General features: G+C 40.7%; 1 protein-coding gene across 2 annotated transcripts in view; it reads right to left on the reverse strand.

Moving 5' to 3' along the window:
• RNF150 (ring finger protein 150) overlaps window positions 1-23,261 on the reverse strand; it is a 116,943-nt gene that overhangs the window by 23,682 nt on the left and 70,000 nt on the right. For both annotated transcript variants that reach the window (XM_059843827.1, XM_059843826.1), the window contains exons 3-6: window positions 20,800-20,871; window positions 20,301-20,383; window positions 14,040-14,136; window positions 8,301-8,511 (exon numbers count right to left, since the gene is read on the reverse strand). In XM_059843827.1, coding sequence (XP_059699810.1) covers window positions 8,301-8,511; window positions 14,040-14,136; window positions 20,301-20,383; window positions 20,800-20,871 — 463 coding nt within the window. The remainder of the gene's footprint in view (window positions 1-8,300; window positions 8,512-14,039; window positions 14,137-20,300; window positions 20,384-20,799; window positions 20,872-23,261) is intronic.

Here is a 23,261-nt window from a genome sequence, read left to right on the forward strand (position 1 = left end):
ACAACAGAATGTCCACATACTAAGATTTTAATGAGAACTCTCACTTCTAGGTGAAGTGGCCTGGTTACTCTTGCAACCGTGGAGGATCCCTGAAGCACCCTAATTTCTGCAGGGTTGGAGGAAAGTGATGAAAAAATGAGTAGGACTTCACTAGTATTTTATGAGCAAATACCACTGTTTTTTTTGGGGTTTTTTTGGGGGGTTTTTTTGAGGCTGAAATCGTGGCATGTTAAGAGACTGTATGTGAAAGTTTGGGCTGTTGCCCCTACAGCAGACTGGAGAAAATTTAGACCACAGCAGTTCTGGATGCTTCTTGCAGGCCAAACATCTCCTGCAAGACTTTTTCTGCCATACAAAAAACTATCACATAGTTACATGCATACTCCCTCCTCCCTTTCACTTGATCTCTTCTAAATGCAACTGTCACATGTTTTTTGAGAAATCAGAATTGGTGGTTACAAAACAAGAACTAGGTGTAAGGTGTAAGCATGCACATGATCCTTTTAATTCTCATGAGATACCAGTCAGCTTCCTTGAGCAAATTATTCTCTTGCATGTTCACAGGCTCACAGCCTGGATGAATACGGTGAAAAACATTATGTACCAATGACTGGAAATATTTTATCAGCAGAGCTCTTGCCTGATTTCTTTCATATGAGTTACCTTCACTAAGGAGCACTAAGGTGAATGGACACTCACGAAGCAATGCAACCAGAACAAAATACATGCAAGCAGAATCGAGAGCGACTGCTGCAGAGATGACTTTCTCAGTACCTTCTGCACCTCAGCCTCTTGTTTTTACCCTCCAAGAGGCACAGCTGCCTTTTCATTGTCCTTCTTTTCCCACTAAATTTACAAGACCTGTTTGCTTACTATGATCTGCTCTTACCTGTGAGGTCTCTGGAAGTGGGCCCATATCTGTGTATGCGCTGACTGATTCAGCACAGCCTGACCCCAGCAGGGGTCTCTGAGGTCTGCACAGTAGAGGTGAGCACTACTTTTGCCTTGCCTATCTGAAATGACAGCAGCAACCAGAGGCACCCTGGAATCCTCCCCTTCCGCTGCCCACCTTACTGTAGAACCACTGCTCTGCCATAATTATTACTTCTTATTTTCAGGTACTGATCCAAGCTGGATCCTTGCATCTCCCATTTGGTTTTGTTTCTGAACTGATAAAAAAAAGATTCAGAATCAGAGTGGCACATTGTATCGTAAACAGCACTTCCTGATGATTTCAGTGGAGGCTTTTTCATAAAAACTGATGAGAATGAAAACTCCATAGATATTACAAGTGTAAATAATCAAGTCAATTGTATGCAAGACACTGAACATCTCTTGCAAGGCAAGGCTTTTATTTTCAAGTATAAATAAAAGAGATTAGCTAGTATGAAGTTCAGATTTGTATTTTACTCTACATTGTCAATTTTGCTTTAAAAGCTTTCTTGTTCAGTGTTTTATCCGGATACCTGCTAAAGACAGTGGAATACAGACAAAGATACAAGGTATGTTACCACTGGTACCAGTCCTCAGGTCCTCTTTTCCCCTGCACACATGCAATGCACATTCAGAGCAATTGGGAATGGTACATTTAAGGACACACTTCTGCACGAACACAGTGTGGTGTCTGGACCCTGACTGCACACCAGGACCCCACTAAAGTCACTCTATCTCTCTCCGCCTCATCTGGGCAGGGAAGAGAAAATACAACAAAAGGCAAGTGGCTTGAGCTGAGGACAGGGAGAGATCACTCACCAGTTACCATCAGGCACAAAAGGAACTTGGGGGAAAAATATTAATCTAACTTATTACCAATCAAATCCGAGTAGGGTAAGGAGAAATAAATCTTAAAACACCTTCCCTCAACTCCTCCCTTCCTTCTGGGCTTAATTTCACTCCCAGACTCTCTGCCTGTTTTCCCCCTAGCAGCATAGGGGAATGGGGGTTGTGGTCAGTTCATCACATTTCCTCTGCCGCTCCTTCCTTGTCAGGGGGCGGACTCCGCATACTCTTCCCTTGCTCCAACATGGGGACACTCCCGTAGGAGACAGGCCTCCAAACTTCTCTAATATAAGTTCTTTCCACAGGCACAGTTCTTCACTAACTGCACCAGCATGGGTCCCTTCCATGGAGTGCAATCCCAAAAACACAGGCTGCTCAAGCATCCTGGAGCTAGCTGGTACTGGCTCCACTGGACAACTAGGAAGTCTCTAGCAGCTTCTGACAGAAGCCAACCATGTAGACACCCTGCTACCAAAACCTTCTCAAGCAAATCAAATACCTACAGTCTTTACAGGAGCACTTTTCCTTCCTTAGTTTCATTGTCATAGATAATAAATCCCTTACGTCTCTTGCATTCTCTGAACATTAATAAAATGCTTATATACTCAGATATGAGTATTCAAATGAGATTTGAAGCTTCATCCTTTCTTTGCCTAGTTGTTCATTATGATGTTTGAGCAAAATAGACAGCTGTGTAGGGTTCAGTTGTGATGGAGATAGTGTGCTTGCTTTTGGGAATAGTGTTGTGAAAGCTGGCTTCTATCTCCCTCTCTTCTCTTGTGCTTCACATTTCTTTCTTCCTATTGTACTGGCACAAGAACTTCTGGATCAGAAAATTGATCCAAATGAAACAAAACCACCCAGGAGAAATTGGTTGGCTTCTAGACTGGGCTTCTGAGGCAGCTACACAACATAAAAAGCAATATGGAGGCAGGAATGTAATTTGGGACAGACAGAAGCAAGCCAGGGACTATCACAGACTTCAAATGTACAGGCAGACTTAAAAAATTGAGCTTTCACTACTGAAAGTGAGCACTTTCTTCTATATCTCTTCCTAGACTAAAATATTAAGCAGTCTGCATGGCATCTGCATCCTTTTTTGGGACCCTAGGTTAGTCCAGACTGCTGTGAGTGCTTACCATGCCCTCTGACTGAGCCATATCACAGCTCAGTGGGGACAAGGGACCTTATTGATCTGATGTCTTCATCCTTGCTCTGTACACAGTGTCAATGGACACAGAAGATGTGAAACAGAAAGCAAAAAAATAATTTAGAATTTCAATTTCCTCCTTGATTCACAGCAGTTTTGTACATCCCTTTTTGCAATTTTCTGTGCAGAAACAGTTTGTATTTCACTTCTCAACATATGGAAAGAAGGAGCAGTTTTATAACAGAAAAACTTCCCTGTCCCTTCAGAGTCTGGCAGGAGTCTCGTAGGTGTATGTGATAATCCAGAGCCAGTTATGCTTCACTTGGTGACTCTTTCAAACCACCAGTGCTATGTTGGCATCAGTGTTGGTCTCAAAACAATCTAGGAACTCAGCTCATTGGAAGTTTTGGTCCATGACAATTATTCAGTGCAATATCCCCACAAGATTTTAGTGGAGCCACCAGGACTTATGTCACATGCCAGGCACATGGGACCCAATCTGCTCAGTCTTTAACTAGGTCCCATCAGTATTCTCTCTCTGGGACAGTATTAGGGCTTGCTAATGTAAGTGTTAATAACTTGCTGCATTAACTAGTATCTAGGGATTTTTTCCACCTTTTTCTCCCCCTTTACATTCCACCTATAAAACCCCACTATTCATAGCAAGGAGGAACAGTCAAGTGGTCACAAGACAACAGTGGATCAGATTCTTATCATGCACTTTCCTCCACTTCCAAAGGCTGACTATTCTTCACAAAGATATTTTAGACATACACAGATCAAAATAATTACCTGAAAAGTTATATTAATAGATTTAATAAAGAGTTATCAGAGAGATTTGAAAGGGTCCTCACAGTCATGATGAGCTGTACGTTGGCAGGGTTTTATGGAAAGAACAAAACGAGAGGCAGAAAAGGAGCTACTGATATTGTCTAGACTGCCCACACTGTTATACAGTGTGCCAAACTCTGTGGACTTTGCAGGTGATATGACACCTCGGGAGAAAGTTTGTGGTTTTTTGCACTAAAAATCCTGCTCATGTGTACAGTAGAATTATTTATGGATCTCCCTCCAACTACAGAGGGATTTCTGAGGCCCTATGCGGTGGGATGAGATATCCTGCTGAATGGAATATAAAAGCTTGTCTAAACTGAAAAACGGTAAGTACTTATGAAGAGATAAACTTTACTGGCAAAGACAGTGCACATTATTTACTGCAGAAATTAGTAAGTGCTTGAGGGAGATAAATGACCATGGATGCCATAAAAGAATAAAATCTAATAATTACTTTTCACCTGCCATTGTCACCATAATACCTAGATGCTACTTTCCCAGAAAACTACCTTTTTTAACCATATAATTCAATCCCAGCTAAGCCTGACCCAAAGAATATAGCAATGGTCTCCTCAAATCTTAGATCCTCTGAAGCTGGTATAGCTCAGAGCTCCTTCAAGTTCAGATCTTAGCCAAGTCCAGCTCACACTCTTACTATATGCAGAGCAGGAAATTCCACCTGCACTGAGGTTTCCAAAAATGTTAGCATTTTGCATAACTCACTACTAAAAATTAGGCACCACAGATTGCTATGATTATTGTAGAAAAAGATCCTTAGGCTTTATACGGTCTGGAGAGCTGAAAAAGTCAGAGTAGTACATTTAGCTGAGATGAACTCTTATGTATTTCACACTATTTCCCCCTCACCCCTACTCTCCCCCTTTTTTTTTTCAAAACTCCAGTTTTTCATTTTTTTCCATCAATATCTTTTCAGCAACCTGTTAGAGAAATTACAACATGCTACCCCAGGGTCCTACACAATATCCCACTACAGAGGGCAAACAGTCACTATGACTAAATACTGAAGAGACTTTGGGCTGTGGATATGCCCAAGCAACTTGATGAAGGCTTAGATCTTGCTAAAAGGCAGCTGAGAGAAACTGCTGGTCCATTTTTAAGTGCTCAGTGCTACTAAACAGGAGATTCTTGGTTTAGCAAGGAACCCTAGGGCTTAGTTCTGTCCAGATGTTCATAGTTCACTACATTTCCAAGGGTCCCACAGGGTATCGGGAGCATGGGGAGGAAAAGGGAGAGAGAGAAGGCATGATGTCTGCTGAGCATACACACAGAAATAAGAAGAAAAGCACTCGCTGAGTTCCAGAAATTCAAATCTGGCCCCACTGAAGTAGGCAGGAGCTTTGCCACCATGGAGACAGAATTTTACCCAATGTGAACAGTATTCTGGGAATACCCTCCCTCCAGACACACTGTGGGAGGTCTTCTGGCTCTGAATAATCACTGGAAACACAGGAAGGGAAATTAAACCCAAACCAAGACAACAATACCAGAATGATTAATCAACAGACAAAAAAGAATGTAACAACAATGAAGTGAAAAGTGTTGCAGAAGTGGGTGGAAAGAAGATGGAAAGTCCTTTACCTCCTGGACCACTGAACTTTTGTGAGGAACAAGGGATGATGCAAGGACTTGTGGTGCTGGGTGGAGGAGGCCATGTCAAGGCTGCACTGGAGTCTTGGAGTTTGCACAGATTCAGTAATAAGGGGGAAAAAACTTGCATTGCAGATTCAGCCTTGGAGTAGGCTCGCATCAGTAATGCTATATAAAGAAGCCAGAACCTAGCAACTTCAGCAAAGATTCCTAGGAGCAATCAGTGTCATCACTTGGAAATTCCCAGGCAGGCTGGGTCACAGAAAAGGCATGCTCAGCCAGCTCTGTGGTTGCGTAGCTGAGCATTCTGGATATAAGAAATACAATAAAGAGACATAATGCCTACAAAGTCCCATCTACTCTGACAGCTGTGACACAGTTATTTAGCCTACAGTTGCCCTCTGATTTAGTTAGCATTTGGATTCATACCACAACTATATATAAGGTCCTGGATGTTCCCCTTTCACTGCCTTTAGAGTTCAGGTTGCCTACAATGCCAAGTTCTACCTTTTAAACAGCTTGAACCCTCCAAATTCCCATGAGGCAACTAGAGGGTCAAATTCCCATAACTGCTGGAATTCAGCCCCCCTAACCCTAACCAAAGACTTCTTTTTTGCTGCAGCTCTGCTGCAAAAGGGGACTAAGTGACTTTTCTGGGAACTACTGCAAAATGCACCACGCTGGATGTGGTGATGACAGCAGGGAAACTTGCACACCCACCACTGACAAATATTCAAGCACTGCATTGCCCTTTAGAAGAGAAATCCGGATGAAGATTCATGTCTACACAGCAATGATGAATGAATGACAGCCCTAACTAAGCATTAAACCCGATTTCCCTGAGTGACTGTGTGATAACCACAGCATAGGCAGGCATACCTCTGCTTTTGGAAGGCCCCAAGGTGCTTTGAGCTTTCCTCGGGCCTTCCTTCCTCTCAAAGCCACTGGAATGGCCTGCTTCCCAACCACATCTCTGACAGTGTGAGGTTTACAATCTTCACAGAGCTTGGGCCACCTGCCAGTTTTCTCTCCCTGCTCTCTTCTCTTGCTCTCTCTCATTTAACCAGGAAAAAACTCTTTTCACAGTCCTTCCCTGGGCCTGGCCAGTCTCTTCAAGTGATGATGATCTCCTGATGCTCTGTAGTTTGCTGTCTGTGTACCTGGTCTTGGTGGAAGTTCCTTGTCTGTGGGGTCTGCTGCCAGCCCTGAGGATTGTCCAGTCTTCAGGTCTATTGTCCAATATTATCAAAGGTAAGGGGAAAAATGGAGGGTAAGGTGGAAAACAAAGGGCACCAAGGCAAAATCAAGCATTTTTGTAGCCTCACAGTATTCTGTGAGGCTCTGCTGGCTCTGAGAAAGCTTTTCACCCAGTTACTTAACTTAGCTGGCAACTTGGAAAATGAATTAAAAATGCGTTTGGTCCTTCTGCAGTCTCTTGAAACAAATCTGGATGGAAGAGAGTGCCTGGAGAGTTACTGAGCTCTTGTGCTCTCTGGCAGGCTCAACACTATTGTTATGCCTGCTGAGAAACCAAAAGAGCTGCTTCTCAGCCTGACAAGATCCTGGGATAAAAAGCACAGACTGCTCCTCATGCTGGGCTTGGGACCAGGCTGCTGGCTTTTCCCAGCATGTGTCGTGCAGCTGTGTGTGTAAGGGGCACCCCACAGCCCTCCTTCCCAGCCTTAACAATTCTCTTGTAGAGAACTGTGGGACAAGGACCATTATCCATGAGAGGATCTACTTGCTTCTGGAGTGCTAAAGGGCAGAGCAGAGACCAGCATTTAGCCTAGTCTTTATTACAACATGATGCCATCTTTCCTTTGTTTTTAAAATCAGCCTTAAATGCATTTCCAAAAAATTACAGGAAGGAACAAAGTCCCATCTTGTTCTGAACAGCTCTTGCCAGCACTCAAGGTGACTTGAGAAAACTGAATGCCCCCAGCTGGCAGCTGGCCATAGAAGATGGCTGGGATTATAACCTCGCTGCTCACCCCTTGCTGGATCCAGAATTTAGACCATAAAAGGACCAAAACTGAAACCTGAAATCCACAAAACAGAATGTAAAAATCTGGGTCACCAGTATCTAAGGTCACAAGTCCAGTCTTTCTAGAAGTTATTTTCACTTCCATAACAATGGCATGACAACATGAGAGAAAATTATATTATCATGTCTCTCCACAGAGTAATGTAAAATCATTTCAGCCTAGTGCCGTCATGTGTCTCCTACCTTTTACATATAATATTATTACTCACCTTCTTTTTCATGCCCAGGCCACTAGCAGTACCTAGAAACCCCTGAAAATGTATAATTTTTCCAGAACCTACACAAAGTCTATATGCAAAACTGTATTTTATCTCATTCTTCTACCTCCCTTCAAATATATCTTATGATTTTCTATAACAGTCTTGTCAATACACCAACTAGTATCAAACAGATAGGTATTTTCTACTGATCTGCTATTTTTCCTAAAAATGAGAATTTTACTAGCACAGTCCTCATTCAAAATAGCTGACAACATTTCTTTTAAACTGTCAGAAGCAAAGTTTTAACAGAGAACATAATTTTTAGGAACAGAGAGACATGCAGACATTTTGAAAATTACTTGTTCAAATGGTACCGCTTTCACACCTTACACAAGTGAAAACTAAAGACACTGAAAACATGTAAAATTCTCCTTCTGTTTTTATACAAATCATCAGTGTTGTTTAACTGCACTCAGGCTTTCAAATACAGGAACTCTGACCATCAGTCCAGTACAGCAGAACACATGATAATTAAAGTTACTTACCCTGTAGATTCCTGCTGGGCTTAAAATAAGGTAATTGCTCCAATGAAAAGCCCTCAAAGGTGGCTCACTAGAGATGGGTTTGTGGTTTGGGTTTCTAGACATTTATTTCAGTGCAAAGCCTGCCAGAAATTGGAACTTACTGCTTGTTGTGAAGTTACCCTCGCCAGCCTGGGGAAAGGAGTCTACGTCTTGGATGACTTGTAGCACCCCCACGGTCCGGGCTGGGGGATCCAGGGCCACGGAGCTTTCGTTCACGGTAATGTCACTGGCTCCTGTGATCTGGTTGGTTGGTGGTCCTCCTATGGATGATTCCAAGTCTGGAGGTATATCATCCATGCAATCTGCGTTTGGCTAATGAGAAGAAAAAGGAGAAAACTGAGCTCCGACCTGATAAAAAAATTCAATTTACTTCTTACTTTTTCTTCAGATTTTTTGGCTTTATTTCAGTATTGAAAAATGACAACATACAATGAATAAGCATACAGAGACTTTGTCTTCATGTACTTAAAACTTAATACAATCTGTTGGAAGAGAGACCCAAAGTATGCCATGGAAATATTGAGTATTAAACTGTGTCACCTACAATTGCTAAACATTCTTATTTATACTTTTAAAAGGGTTTGAGAATGTGCACATTTAAAAAGTAACTCATTGGTATGATCTGCTCAACACAGGCAGATTGTTGAATCAGATCACAAATGTAAACAGAGACAGAAGCTGAAGGGGAACGATTATCTTTTTTAATGATTATTATTTTTTTCAAAATATACATTTTACAGAGCCAGTATCTGAGCTTACAGGAATAAGAATTCAATAAGAACTGCCTCTGGATGTATCTATGTGTGTGGTGCAAAACTAGAAGTTAAAACTGTTTATAAGACAAGTTTCTAAACATCAAGACATCATCTTTGCTAACACTAAGCTTCCTACAAAACACAATTATGAGAAAAGAAACAAGCAGACAAGAATGGGAAACTGAAGAGCATTTCTGAGTCACAGTCTGTCTTGCTATGTGAAGCAAGACCAGTGACAGAGGGACAAAGCAAGACTGAGCTGCAATATGTGGATGCCTTGTTAAGTCAGGAAATGTTACTTTAAGTTGTTCCCATTTATCTTAATTCTCCGGGAACCAGATAGCTAGCCTGGATCAGTCACTTAGGTTTCCTCTAACTTCAGGGGTTTGAGACATTTCTGCTGTGTGATTCATCCCCTAACCCTAGGTATGAATTGCTCCCTCTGCCTTCCCTCTGCTCAGCACTAAGCAGAGACAGGGCTTAAGCGGCTAGACTGGAAACCCAAGATTCAAATGGCCAATGTCAGAGCTGTCTCACATGCCAAGGCATTTTGGAAAATCTGGTTATCTCCAACAGCAGGCACCAAGAAACTAAGCAAAATATGATACAGCAAAGGCTTAAAGAGAGGCTTAACTATAAGCACAAGAGAAATCCCCTTGAATTAAAGTACAGTAGGTTAGCATATGTTTACTTTTTTTTCCCCCCAGAATCAGGAACTTAGCATGTTTTCTCTTTTTTCACACATTCCCTGTTTGATTGTAGTCGCCTCTTATGCATTTTTTTCACAAGTGTTCCTAAAGAAAAAGACAGGCAATTTAAGCAGTCTTGTATCTACAAACTGAAGTTTGGAATGAAAACTAGAATTGTTGTTGTCTGGCTCCAATCTTATCCACAAACAGCAAGAATGCCTCAGATCTGGCATTAAAAAGGCATATTCAACTATACCAGTGTTAATGAAACTCATTGAATTTGTACTTTTCCAAGTGAAGTACAATCACTTATCTGTAGGACAGGGACCCAAAACTATCCCTTAGATCTATTACTCTTTCTTTCTCTCTTTCTCTCTCTCTTAGCTATTAAAAAACAATGTTTTCAGAATTTCATTTTAAATTTCATTTATCTTTGATGGCAGTGTATATTAAAAACAAAAGGCCTATTTTCTTTTCTCCTATAGGAAAAATTATTTCAGTTTTTCAGGGGACCAGTTGTCTGTTCTTTGCTCTGATTCCAGTTATTCCTAGAATGGGTTTTACGACAAACTTTTAAATCTTTTAAAGAGGGGATTATAACTGAAAGTCAAAACAAACATTAAAGATGCAAAAATAATATTGCTTGAAATAATTAATCTCTTTACTCCTGAATCATTTTAATTGAAAAAATGCCCAAAACTAAGCAGCATGATATAAAACTATTTCTATTAACTTCTAATCAGGAAAAAAACCCCAAACCATTATGGCTTTGGCTGCCAGAGTGACCCAGATACAGTTGCTAAGTTTAATTACATTGGCTTCACTTGTGCCCTGCATGTAAGTGCTTTGAGAGCACAATTTCACCGAAGTCAAGGGAAAGCTTTGCATTGACTTCAGAGGGTTTGTCTAAGGCTCTTAGTGAATAGCTTCAATTCATACAATCTGCTGCCAAAAATGCAGCTGACTGCTTATCCAGCAGATGTTTGCAGGAAAGAGGGAGAAGCAGAGAGAAACTATTTTACTCGATATGATTGTCCCAATAGTAAGGTAGCTCTTTGAAAGTGAAAGACACTTTCACTGGTAGTCCTTTTCAAATATTGCAGGTGTAGTCTGAGTTGGATTTGCCAGCAAAGAGTGGAAAAGGTCAGGCCAACCATTTGCTGGTAGATAGTTAACAATCTTCTGGAGCTGCAGAGTGCCGTGGAGGTGTTGGGGTGCTCAGCAACCATGAAAATGAGTGCAGGAGTTTTGGTGCCTCATGGCTGCCTAGGGAATCTGAGCTTAGGGTAAATCATATTTGAAGTCTCTAATAGAAAGTAAATGCAGAGTTTAGTTGTGAATTGAATTGAAACATTTAGATATTTGGGATTTAACCAATCCTTTCTTGGAAAATCCAAAGTCTTCCTGCTAAATGAAGCACAATATATCCACAGACAAGCAAGCCAGGTCTTTAATAACAACCATAGAACAAACGTGTAGCTGGCAGGAAAAAAAACCCATAGCCTGTCTACAGTACGATTTCCTCATTCCATCCATTGCAAAAGCCTGCAAAAGCGCTTTGGCAAATTTGCACCCAAGTCTCCCATCAGAGGCTGATGCCTGCCTGAGGCTTTTTTCTTCTTGTGTGGAAATTTCAGCTAAGAGGGCTCAGCAAGACTTAAGAATGTGGTTAGGGAATGACATTTTGCTTTATCCACTCTACAGAAATGTTTGCCACCTCTCACTGAGAAGCCCTAGAACTTTACAGGTTCTTTACAGGTTCTTTTGCCACAGCAGCCTATGGACATCTGGCTAAGTGATGAATCTCTAAAAACACCAGTTCATGTGTGCTGATGGCTTTTTTGGCTCACGGGAGCACCAGAAAGCACACCTTAGCAATGATGTCCACCCTGGGCTGTCCTCAGTTGGTGCTGGGCAGTGAGAAGGGTGAGGACAACATGATTTCTGTGCAGGTGGAAAACAGGTCCTGGGAGTTGAGCAGGAGGTCAAAAGGACACAGGCTGGGCAGGAGGCATTATGCAGAGGAGAAGCAGGAGAGAGCATAAGGTAGGAAAGGAACGAACAGAAGTTGAGGTGTATTTCAGAAAGAGAAGGTAGAGAAAAGAGAGGAAGAAGAGCAACTGATAGCAGTATTGGAATTTTTAACCCTCAAGCTACCAGATGCTCCTATACCTCCACTTCTTTGCTGTAAACCAGAGGAAACCTGACACAAAGGCTACCATCTACTCCAATTTCCCATGGACAGCAGCTCCTACTGTAAGTCACTGAGGGATAAGACCCTCCCTTCATGAACATATCCAATGATCCATGTACGCCAATACGCTTCCTCCAAGAGATTAAGAGGGCTGTTTTCAGTTGTCTTAGAACACTGACAGGAAATTTTTACAGAAATTCATACAATAAAATCCCCTAAAAAAAACTTTTCTAGTGGAACATTAACATCCAAGTGCTTTATTTTTAGTGTTAAGACAGACCAGCACTAAAGCTGATTTGGAAATCTTAATTTGAACCAGTTGTCCAGGTAGGTTACAGCAGCATCTTTAATTACATGCTCAGTACAATTATTTCCAAAGAAGCTCTATGCAGAAAGCTCTCAGTGAGGAGGGCAGGAGAGATCCCTGTTCTGCTGTACTGTACAGCAGAGGAAAGGGAGCTGTGGAAATGGAATGGTGCTTCAATTATTCCTGGCAACTAGGTTCTTCTACACCTGCCACTACAGAGCTGTTCACAGGCAGTGAAATCCAGCCATGTAAACCAAAACTTCTACACATGGCCTCTGGGCATGTTTTTTTTTCCACTAGCTGTGCCCAGCCTCAGACAGCCTGTGGACATGCTTAGCCTTCAGCAGCAGTCAGTGAAGCCAGTGAGAACTGTGTTCTGGATGTAAGTTCTAACAGCACTAAACTTTCTGGTAAGCTTTTAACAACTCACTGCAGGCCTCCAGAAAGCATTGCTCTGGTTTGCCTATATGCCCTGATTATGAAGCTGGACACAGAGCACATTAATGAAGTGCTTGGACAAAAATGTGAACGGGCCAGTGTGAGAGCAGAAATGGTATGGTGCTGTCAGATGCACAGGGAATGGAACAATACACTGGGTAGGGAGATGAGGTATCAGAATCCTGTGTGTAACTGCTCATGGCAGGCCTGTGAGCTGAGATAGAACCTGAGGAAAATATTTTTGTATTTAACCCTAGGTCAGAGATCTGTTGAGGCCATCAGCAGAGATGCTGAATGGCAGAGCTAGTTTTCATTTGGGCTTTTCATCTTAAGCCCCAATTTAACAGTTGCATCACCTCTAAATATATTTAAGACAATATACACATTTAGCAGGAAAAGTAGCCAAACTGTTTTGATGCATTACCCTAGCTACAGTGCCCCCCTTCTCTTTATCCTTTGCAGGTTTTCAGTTTGGATGACATTAGGTTTATTAACATATCTGCCTGCAACCTGCTTCCTAGTGTCCATGAAACTGATTTCTCTGGGAATGGCTATACCAGCTCCCCAATACATTCACGTGAACTATTTTACTTTATATTGCTCTTTCAAATGTGAACTGTTGCATCACTGACTGAAACTCAGGGGGCTTTTAAGCACCTGGTAATGCATCACCTGGAGATGTTTCAGTATTGAACTTCACAAGCCTTGCACAGTGGGGGAGAGTGACTCACTCCTTCCTAGCGAAGCCCCTGAACTCCAGGATAGCTCCAGTTGGGAAAGTGCATGGCAGACAGGACATACACTATCTGAATGCAAACCGACTTAGAAAGATCAATTACTTTGGCACTTTCTAACCACATTTGAATGTTCCAAATAACAAAGAGCTTAACAATTTCTTGTATGGCACGTGCTCCACCACATGCTTAGTAACTGGGAGAAATGGCCCTTAACTGGAATTAGGAGTACAGACCTTACTTCAGATAGACTCTAAGAGAAATCTGACAGAAAAAGGACTTGCTTCCCCAGAATGGGCAATTAGTTGTCCTTGATGACTATAGCAGAGAAAATTTTATTTTCAGAGACTTTCTGCTTTCAGATTTGAACTGAAGGCACGATTAAAAAAATAAATCCAGTCCTGAAAGCTATGTGAAAGATTCTACAAATCCACCAGAACACCAGTGAACAATCTTCTGCTTCACCAAGCAGGCAGCCACAGACACACAAATCCCAACACCCAACCAATGCCCATATACACACTCTTCCTTGCTAATACTAGTGGGGTGCAGGACAGAGGTAGAGTCAGACATTTCTAATTGTACTTCCCTTAATAAATCAATTAATTATTCAATAATATGGCAAAAAGAGTAAGATGGGAACAGACAGGCAAAGGCTAGGGATATACTCAGGTGGCTGGTGTTTCCCTTCTGCCCTGATGGGCTGCTCTGCAGAGTGCTTACCGGAATCCCTAGAGCTTTTAGAATATTCATTTTACACATCGGGCAGGTACGATGGTCTAGCAGCCAGGGGTCTACACAGGACTTGTGGAAAAGATGCCTGCAATGAAAACCAGGATATCTTAATTCAAATGCACCACAGCACAATTTACCACTTAGTACCAGATGATTCTGAATTCTTTTAAGTGAGAGTATTTCAATTGGTGCAGTTTGTGACCTCTTCAAGGACTGCAGAACTAGGTCCTATGCACATAAGGCTAAAATGATTCCCGCAGCAACTCAAGCACATGTGCACATTTCAAGATGTACATACTCAGAGACTTAGGGAAAATACACAAAATGCATTAGCAAACCTGATACTCTTTAAATGTTAAAGGTTGCCAGTAAACAAAAGCTGCTTGCTGGAAAAGGTAAAAATCATGTTAGTTTTTCTTAATAGTTCTACAGACAAACCTGATTACACATAATTTAAATGTGAAGCCATTGAGGGTCTAGTATTTTTCAGGATAGAGGCATAAAGAAATAAACTGAATTAGAAAAAAACCCAACTTTTCATTTGAACAGAAAAACCATTACAATGCTTTTATAAATATTCTCCCTGACTTCCCTGCTCTTTAGAACCTGCTCATCAGAGAGAGCTCCTACACAATCCCCTGAAGAAACTGTTGTTAATTCTGTTCTGAGTCTGAAGCAGCTACCTGAGCCCTGTAGCTGCTGGGTACCACTTTTCCTAGACATTAATCAGGTGGAGCACCTGAAAATTTCTTGTTTAGCTTTGCCTTTAACAAACTGATAATGACTGTAGAGATCTTCAGTGTGTGTACCTGACTAACAGACTGGCAGAATAATCTCTCTTGAGAGCAAATTCTTTTTCTAGGAATACAAGAAAACATTTCTTCACCCAAAGGGTGGTCAGGCATTGGAACAGGCTGCCCAGGGAAGTGCTGTCTGGAGGTATTTTATGACTTGTGGATGTGGCACTTGAGGACATGCTTTAGTGGTGGGCTTGGCAGTGCTGGGTCTATTGTTAGACTTGAAATACCTAAATATCTGTATGATCCTAAGGCTCAGCCTGGAGCATGGCACATACCAGTCTCTACAAGGAAATGCAATCTCTGAGAAAGCCAGAGACACCTAATGTGCCAAAGTAACTCTAAATATTTAACTGCTACTTATTCAGCTGAATGGGTCAGCAGATGTGTCACTACATGGCAAATTATTGCAGTCCTGTGTTTTGAGTCACTTTATACAACTGTGGGAAAGGGCAAACATATTCTTGGAAGTTCGACCTAGTCTAATTATATCAGTTGGCTGGAGTATCAAACCTCATTTGATCCTGTATGTCAATAAGATTAATCAGATGAAGCAATGTGATATTTGAAGTTTAAGCCATCACTTTACTAAGGCTACTGAAGTTCACAGCTGTACTTCCAAACATGACCTGACGTAATGGATAACAACAAATGAACCAGATTTTGGTCTCTGTCCTGCTTAACATTTCCTTCCTTCTACATCAGACAAGCACTCTGAATAGGTGAAAGCATAAAGATACAGTTCTTGGGCATGTGTAATTTTACATTTAGAAATCTAACCAACAGATTTTCTTGAGTTTGTTAGTTCAATGTTAATTCACTATGTCTCACCTTTCAGCTACATGAAATAATAATGAAATTGTTGTTAGTGATTGATTTTCTTTAATTATATAATCAAATTCATAAATATGCTTATTGGCAAACATTTGAAGCATGTTTGTGCCAAAATAATCAGTCCATTTACAAAACCTGAGATATTTATTAATCTTTCAGAAAACAAAACAGATTTCCAAAATCTGTTTTGAATACAAAAATACATAGTTTCCATCAAGACATTTTACCATAGACCAGAAAATCCCCTTTAGTTTTCAATTTCCAGCTTTGAAAGCCTCAGTCAAACTGGGGTTCATATGAGAGAATTTCATGATGTTTGTTCATCATCAAAAGCTTGGAACACTTTCATGCTTTAAAGACTTTAAAATCTGAAGTTCAGTGTTCCTTAAAGTTGGCTTCAAAAACAATATTCTAAAATAAATCCTAACAATGCCAAGTAATTTAAAAACATGACAGATCTTGTCACTTTGCACATCTCAATACTAATTTAGCACAGCATATTATGACTCCATTAATTTCAGATTTAATATGTACTACAGAGGGAACTTGATTATGACAGAAATCCACAGAATAATGGAATGCTACTGAAAATCAAATGAAGATTTGCCTTTTAAATTTTCTTTACTGCATTATACAATTAGAGCTCTTATAATACCTGTTTTGAACATGTAAATATTTGTGCAGAAAAGCAAGGTGTCAGGCTTTGCAGATTTGGATTTGAAAGTTTATTAAGTATGCACATGTACTATGTACATGCTTATGGCATTCAACAAATTGTCAATTGTTTTATGTTCCAAATTCAAGCAAAAGAAGCATAAAGTAAGATGAGAGCAACTGCAGTATTTCACTGTCCCATAGTAAGACAAAGATGTAAAAAGATCAACTGCAACAAAAATCCCTCCCTTTGCAGTTCTGACTGATGTTTTAAATGGAAAGAGAGGATGGAGCCATCATGGGCGATTTCAGAAGTAATGACCCTTACAGGAAGACAGCAAGAGATGTTTCAAGCTCAGGCTCAGGACATGGTTTTGACAATCCAAGTCAAAGCTAGAAAAAAATACAGGTTTTTTTTCCCTATTGTGTGAAACCACATTCATTGAAAAATGATGTTGATGTTGATTCGAAAAGTTTCTCAAAAGAACTGCAATTGATGAGTTGACAGAGAGAAGGCGAGATGTTGTCACAAACTCATACAAAAGGATTTTTATAAGGGAAAGGAAACAACTGTTCCCCACCACTCCCAGGGATAAGAAGCACAATGATGTTGTTTAAACTGCAGCAAGTGAGATCCAGGTTACACAATAAGAAAGGCTTCACCACAGGCAAGGTAACAAAGCACTACAATAAATTATCAGGGGGTTTGCAGTCTTCATCCCGAGAGACTGCAGAGTGTGTTGGAAAAAGCTGCCAAGAACGACATGTGCGTGCCAGTGCCCCTGTGCTGCTCCAGAGGTGCTACCTTCCTGGGATCCCTCCTGCACTCTCCTGTGGCTGCACATGGCTGTGCAAAGCTCACAGAGCACAAAGCAAAAGAACCTCTAGGTCCCAGAGCATTCCATTTACTATTATCTAAATAGCTCTTCACATTTTTTAACAAGACATTGCTTTTGTTTGAAATCTATTTATGGTTTTAAAAAGATGCAATTTTAATCATACAAGGAAAAAAAAATCATGTTGCACTCAGCCCAAAATAATAATAGTAATAATAATAATAATAAAATAATAATAATAATAATAATAATAATAATAATAATAATAATAATAATAATGATTTTAGTACAACTATTGTAAAGTGTTCAGCTTGCCAACAATTTTGAGAGGTTTTGTTCCCAGATTAAGCCAAACTATTCTCCCACCTTCTCCCTCCTAGTCTCACCTATGCAGAAAGAGATGTACTTCCCTGATAACCCTAAGTAAGAGCATCACTTGCCTGGATTAGACCTAGGGCTGAAGTGAAGGATTTAGAATTTTTGTGAGAGATTGAGTAGCACTGTAGTACCCAACAAGAAGGTAGGAGATTTTGGGGGGTGCATGTACAATATTATTTACTTCTTAGGAGGACAAAAAAGAATGATGAGGGTGAGAGGAAGGAATCAAAGGGAAGAATGTGTGTGATGAAATAATTTTCACAGGAAGCTAAAAGAGAAAGCAGGAGTGAAAACTCTGAAATCACAGTTGTTCATGGAGTGAAGGTTCAGGGAAAAAGAATGAGCTGGAACAAGGTCAGAGAAGGTGCTTATTGGTGAAAGAAATGAAACAGCAAAACCAAGAACCTATGAAGCACTCAGCAGAGATAAGGCTGAAAGAAATGTCTTGCCTCTCTTCAGAAGTTTAGTAAAGTTAGTAAAAGTTTAGTAAAAGGCACACACTGGGAGCAGTAGGACCAGTAGCTTCTCCAAAGCTAGAGCAGAAAAGGCAATGGTGTTTTGAAACTGGAGATGGAAGACAAGCAGAATGAAGTAAGGCTGTGATAAGAGATGTCACTCCAGGAACAATGAACTTGGTTACATTTGATCTTGTGTCAGTGCCCTTAAAGACAACTTCAGAGATGTTTGCTACCATTAAACTTAAAACCAGCTGCAAGTCAACACTTTTTGCCTTTATCAAGTGTCATTCCTTATTTAATACATTCTGTAGAGTGAAGTTTATTATTTCAGTCAGCTGTGGGAGCTGCCTGACGAAGACAGAGAGGAAGAAGCACAAGTTCACTTGGAATTCTCCTCCGAGCTTTCCAGAATAGGGTACATAAAAACAATGATCCAGTGCCAGCAGAAAAGAGAGGACATTTGGGAAAACTGCCCAAGTCCTAGTAAACGTGTTTTTTTTTGACTTCAGAGCTCATCCACTGCTATACTGGAGGTTTAATGAGGTTCCCATGTTAGAAAATGCACACAGCTTAAGTGAGGATACTGGAGCAGGAAAACTACAGAGTCTGTTGGTCTTTATCAAGATATAACACTCTCCTACTCGCTTCAAAGAAACAGAAATGAATCCACTTTCCTTTTAGTTTTGGGTGAGGAGATGAGATTGAAAACAGCAGAAAGAACCATGAGTATCATTTCATGTTTCAGAAGTTCAAACCCGTGCAAGTATGTAAAACACTGCCCTTGCAGTTTGTGTAGCAGGAAAGCCAGGGTTGGTGAAACAGCTGCTTGAGAAACATCTTTGAGCTTTTATAACTCCAGACTGCTAAGGCTCAGACTGTGGGTATTTTACAAGACAGTTCTGCTACTGCTACCCTTTTAGCATGAGTCATTTTCTGGGTGACCTTTTAAGTCAGCCAAGAACTAAATACCACCTGTTAACTCTGTGGTTCCTATTCACTCTGCTTGACACAACGCCGTGGATGACAAAGGCTCACTGAATTATGAGGTGGGACACAAGTGAAAGCTAAAGCTTAGACATATATTTAGGCTGTTGTAGATCTACCTCAAAACATTGCCTGTCTCTATCATGCAAAATTTCCAAGCTTTATTCTGCTTCTGTACAAACAGGCTTGATGCCAAACCAAGGTCCACATTTTCTGTTAATTTCTCATTTTTCTGTATTTCTGCTTCATGAAGTGATGTGTTTGTGCCTGTTTATAGAAAAAAAAAAAGAGTTCACATGTAATTTGTCATTGTGGGGGATTTACAGTAGGTCAAATTGATGATTAATCTGTTGCTTTGTGTTAGCCATTTAGTGATGGAAGTAAACAGATTTAATGAATCACATGAACTAGCAGAAATGGACAGCTTGTAACATTCAAATATCTACTAGGGTACAAAACAGCAGAAAAATAAACAAGTATTTTGGTTTCTCAAGCCAGTGAACATGACTCGGGAGAAGAAAGAAGTTCTATTGAAAAAAATAAAATCTCTGCTCTATATGTGCAGCACTTCATATCTGTATTTCTATGGAAATCAAGCACTTGCTGTTGCTCTCCTAGGGGCAACTGATCCTAGGAAGTTTCCTAAGAAACTGATTTCCTTAGAGAAATTCTCCATCAGGTAACACTTCACAAATGACAGTACAATAGCAGAAAGATGAATACAGCAGTTAGAGGTGGCTAGAGGCTGCACTCCTGTGTCACATCACTGCAGGTGGATGTGCTGCACAGGGCATGTTCACACAAGGCATGGTTTACTCCTTACATCTCTTTCTATGGCTGGGGATTTTTTCTGACAAAAGCCATCTTTTTTTCAGGCCCAGGACAGCAGAAGAAGTAGCTCAATGGGGAGCAGGAGCCTGCTCTATCCCTGGCTGCTGTGGCCAGGGCTCACCCTCAAGTCAGAGGCAAATTCTCCTAAGGCATTCATTCTAACTAAAAAAACAGTGAGGAAAACAGATAAATCAAAACTTTTGTTTAAAAATCCTACTAAAGACTTTGTTATAGGCTCAGGTCAGACAAAATTTCTGACTACCATAGGAAACCCTCAGGGTCTCACCACCATCACTGGTTTCACTTCATGTTGAAAAAAGAGGCATTTCAGATATCTTTACCAACAGATTTGGAATAGGCCAAAATAATAAACTCACCCTTCCCTCCCCAAGTTCTCAGGTAATCTCATTAGTGTGAAACTGAGAGCAGATTGTCTTGAAGGAGAGATTATTAGAGCTAAAAGCACATTCAATTTACCTGCAAGGCAATATCCTGACAACATCATTGGGCTTGTAGCCTTCGATACAAACAGCACAGTTATCAAAGTCTGGCTCAGTCTCCTACAGGAAAGAGAATATTCATCATATTTATTTTTTATTTTGTTAGCTAATCTCTTCATACAAGATCCTATGTGACAAAGTAAAACAGTCACTGAAGCACATTGCAAATCCAGTAATGCATTTCAAAACCAGCAAGTCAGATTTTCTGACATATTTCCAGCTGGAAACTTGCACTGGGAAGCATGCAGATTTAGTTTGTATGTTTTAACTTTCAGAATTTTCTGCCTCTTTAACCACATCACCCCCTCTCTGCACTCCGTTTCATCCGTAACTTGCTTACCAGCACTCCTCCCCCACCAGAGGGACACAGTAGCTAAATAAGCAATTGGCATTTCTGTTCTGCCTCACAGTTCCAGAGGTCTGAATAAATCTTCAGCACAGAGTTTAATTTAGTAACAAGCATTTTGAAAAATTACCTTGTCACCTTTCCTGATTGTTCTGACTTGCAGCTTGCTGATTGCTTTCTTCGCAGCATCTCCAAGCCGGCGCTGCAATACAAAATTTGCTCTTAAGCAAAGAGCATCTCTTCATGCAGAAATCAAAACTTTTTCTCCCTAGGCTTCATAATAATTTAAAGTATGTGGAACAGCATAGTGTATAAATATAAACATAACAATTCATAAAAGGGGCACAGTAGGTGCGCTACACTGCAGCAGTGTGTACCAATGTAGGTAACAAGTCCATTATTTGGTTATCCTACTTCTTCCCTCTTTTTAAATGACACTTGTTAAAAAAACCCAAAAACTGGGCAGTTAGCAGAGTGAATGCTGAACTTTATTCTTACATTGTTCCAAAACTAGTTCATGATCTTCAGCAGGATACAACTTCAGAAAGTGAGCTGTTGATTTTTTAACAACAAAAACTCTGAATAATCTCTCCTGTCTTTTTTCCTGCAATACAGAGTTGCCTGCTTTATAAAAATGAGGTGGAAACATCTTCAGTTTCTTACAGGTAAAGCACTACATAGTCCTGCAGTAATGTACTGGTTGGGCATATGTTTGGACATAACCATTTGCTCATTCTCTGCCTATCATTCCCTCCAGCGGACCATAAAGTGATTACCATGTGATGTTTCTGACTGTTCTCCCATATTTCCAAAACACTGTTACTGTGTTGGCAGGGTCACAGCCACCTGCATTAAAGTATGTAATAACAGCCTGACACAAAACACCCTGTCCTCAGACACTGCAAATGGACCTGTTTGCTCCTTGCAAGAGGCTAGGAACATCACAGGACGGTTCACACAGTCACTGGTCAGCACCCTGTGCTACGGAGCTTGTTCCTGTATCAGTGCTCCAAGGACCTGGCTTCTCACTTGTGCTAATCCAGCAACAAGGCAGTCTGGAGACAGACTCACAGGCTGGAAAAGTCTTTGGGAGGTCATGTATTCCCACCCCCTGCTCAAGGCTGGGTCAACTTCAAAGTCAGAGCTGTGTTAGTCAAGTTTTGACTATCTCCAAGAAAGGAGATTTCACAACCTCTGTGGATAATTTGTTCCAGTGCTTAACCAATCTCAGCCTTTTTTCTTCTCTAAACATACTAATGGAATTTCCCTTTCTGGTAATTTGTGACCATTACCCTGTGCACTTCCAGGAAGAGGCTGATTCTGACTCCTCTCTGACCACCCTTTTTGCAGCTGGAAGCAGAGCCCTTCCTCCTCCTTGGCTCCCCACCAAGCTTAGTATGCTCCCTTCACCCCTCCTCAGATGCCATGTGCTTCTTCCCCAGACCATACTGGTGACCCTGCTTTGGGCACTCCCCATTTTTTCTATGCCTCTCTCACATGGTTTCATGCAGCAATGCCTACTCCAATGTTTTCTTTATAACAGTTTGTGATACAGCATGTTCCAATTTGCCACCAATAAATGACTCGAACTCTTCCCTTCACCTTCTCTCCCCAGCCACATTTCCAGCCATGTGCTGCTAGAGAGAAGAGAGACTTAGGGCCTTTGGTGATCCAGAAGACATTCAACTTTCTGAGTTGGGAAACTCCTGCGCCAGAGTTCAGAGGGGCCTCTCAGCAGGAAGGGTTTCCAGCTGGAGGGGGTGAGAGCATGAGGCCAAAAACAGAAGGAAGTTTGAGGTAATTCATAAGTTGAGACCTAATCACCACACAGATATGACCAGTAATTTGCCACTTTGGTTTTCAGATTCAATTAAAATCACTAGATTAAATTTAGAGAGTAAGCTTGTTGGATTGGAAAGGCTGACAAAACATATGCAATATTGAAAGCAGAGTGCAATTTCAGATCTGGCTAAAGAGCTGAAAACAATCTTGGCTATCAGGAGATTTACCTACGAGCTTTCCAGCAACTTAATTATTGCATGTGAAGGAGTATCTTGTAGTTAGACAACATCTCTTTCTGTGGTCCATTTTTCTCAGAGTCTCCCTTAAATAAAAGAATCAATGAGAGTTGGAAACATTTCTTGTCAGCTATTTGGTTCTTTAATGTAAATCAAAGACAGACTGATAACACACAGCCAGACAAGAGCCATTATGTCATGCTTCAGAAAGTGCTTGCGATCCCTTTTTATCATTATCATTACTTTAATGAATGAAATGTCTCAGTTCTTTTTTGCACATTCTTGAAGGGGAAAGGACAAGATTAAAAACTCCTGTACATCTCTGATTTGCTTGCTTTCATGTTCCCTTTCTCTTATCTATCATAAATAGGTAAGTTCATAACTTAACGTAAATGAGAGTAATTTAGTTTTTGCAAGAACAGGAATTTCTTGGACTAAAGTCATAATTTCAAAGGATTCTCCCATTTGAATGCAAGGCATACTATCAATACCCATTTTTTTTCCCTAAAAGATAAGAGGCATTACAGCAGTTTAAGGGTTTAAAGTAAGGCTTAGAGATTTACAGTCATAAATC

The sequence above is a fragment of the Haemorhous mexicanus genome, chromosome 4 (assembly GCF_027477595.1).
Source record: "Haemorhous mexicanus isolate bHaeMex1 chromosome 4, bHaeMex1.pri, whole genome shotgun sequence".
NCBI classification, from domain to species: domain Eukaryota; kingdom Metazoa; phylum Chordata; class Aves; order Passeriformes; family Fringillidae; genus Haemorhous; species Haemorhous mexicanus.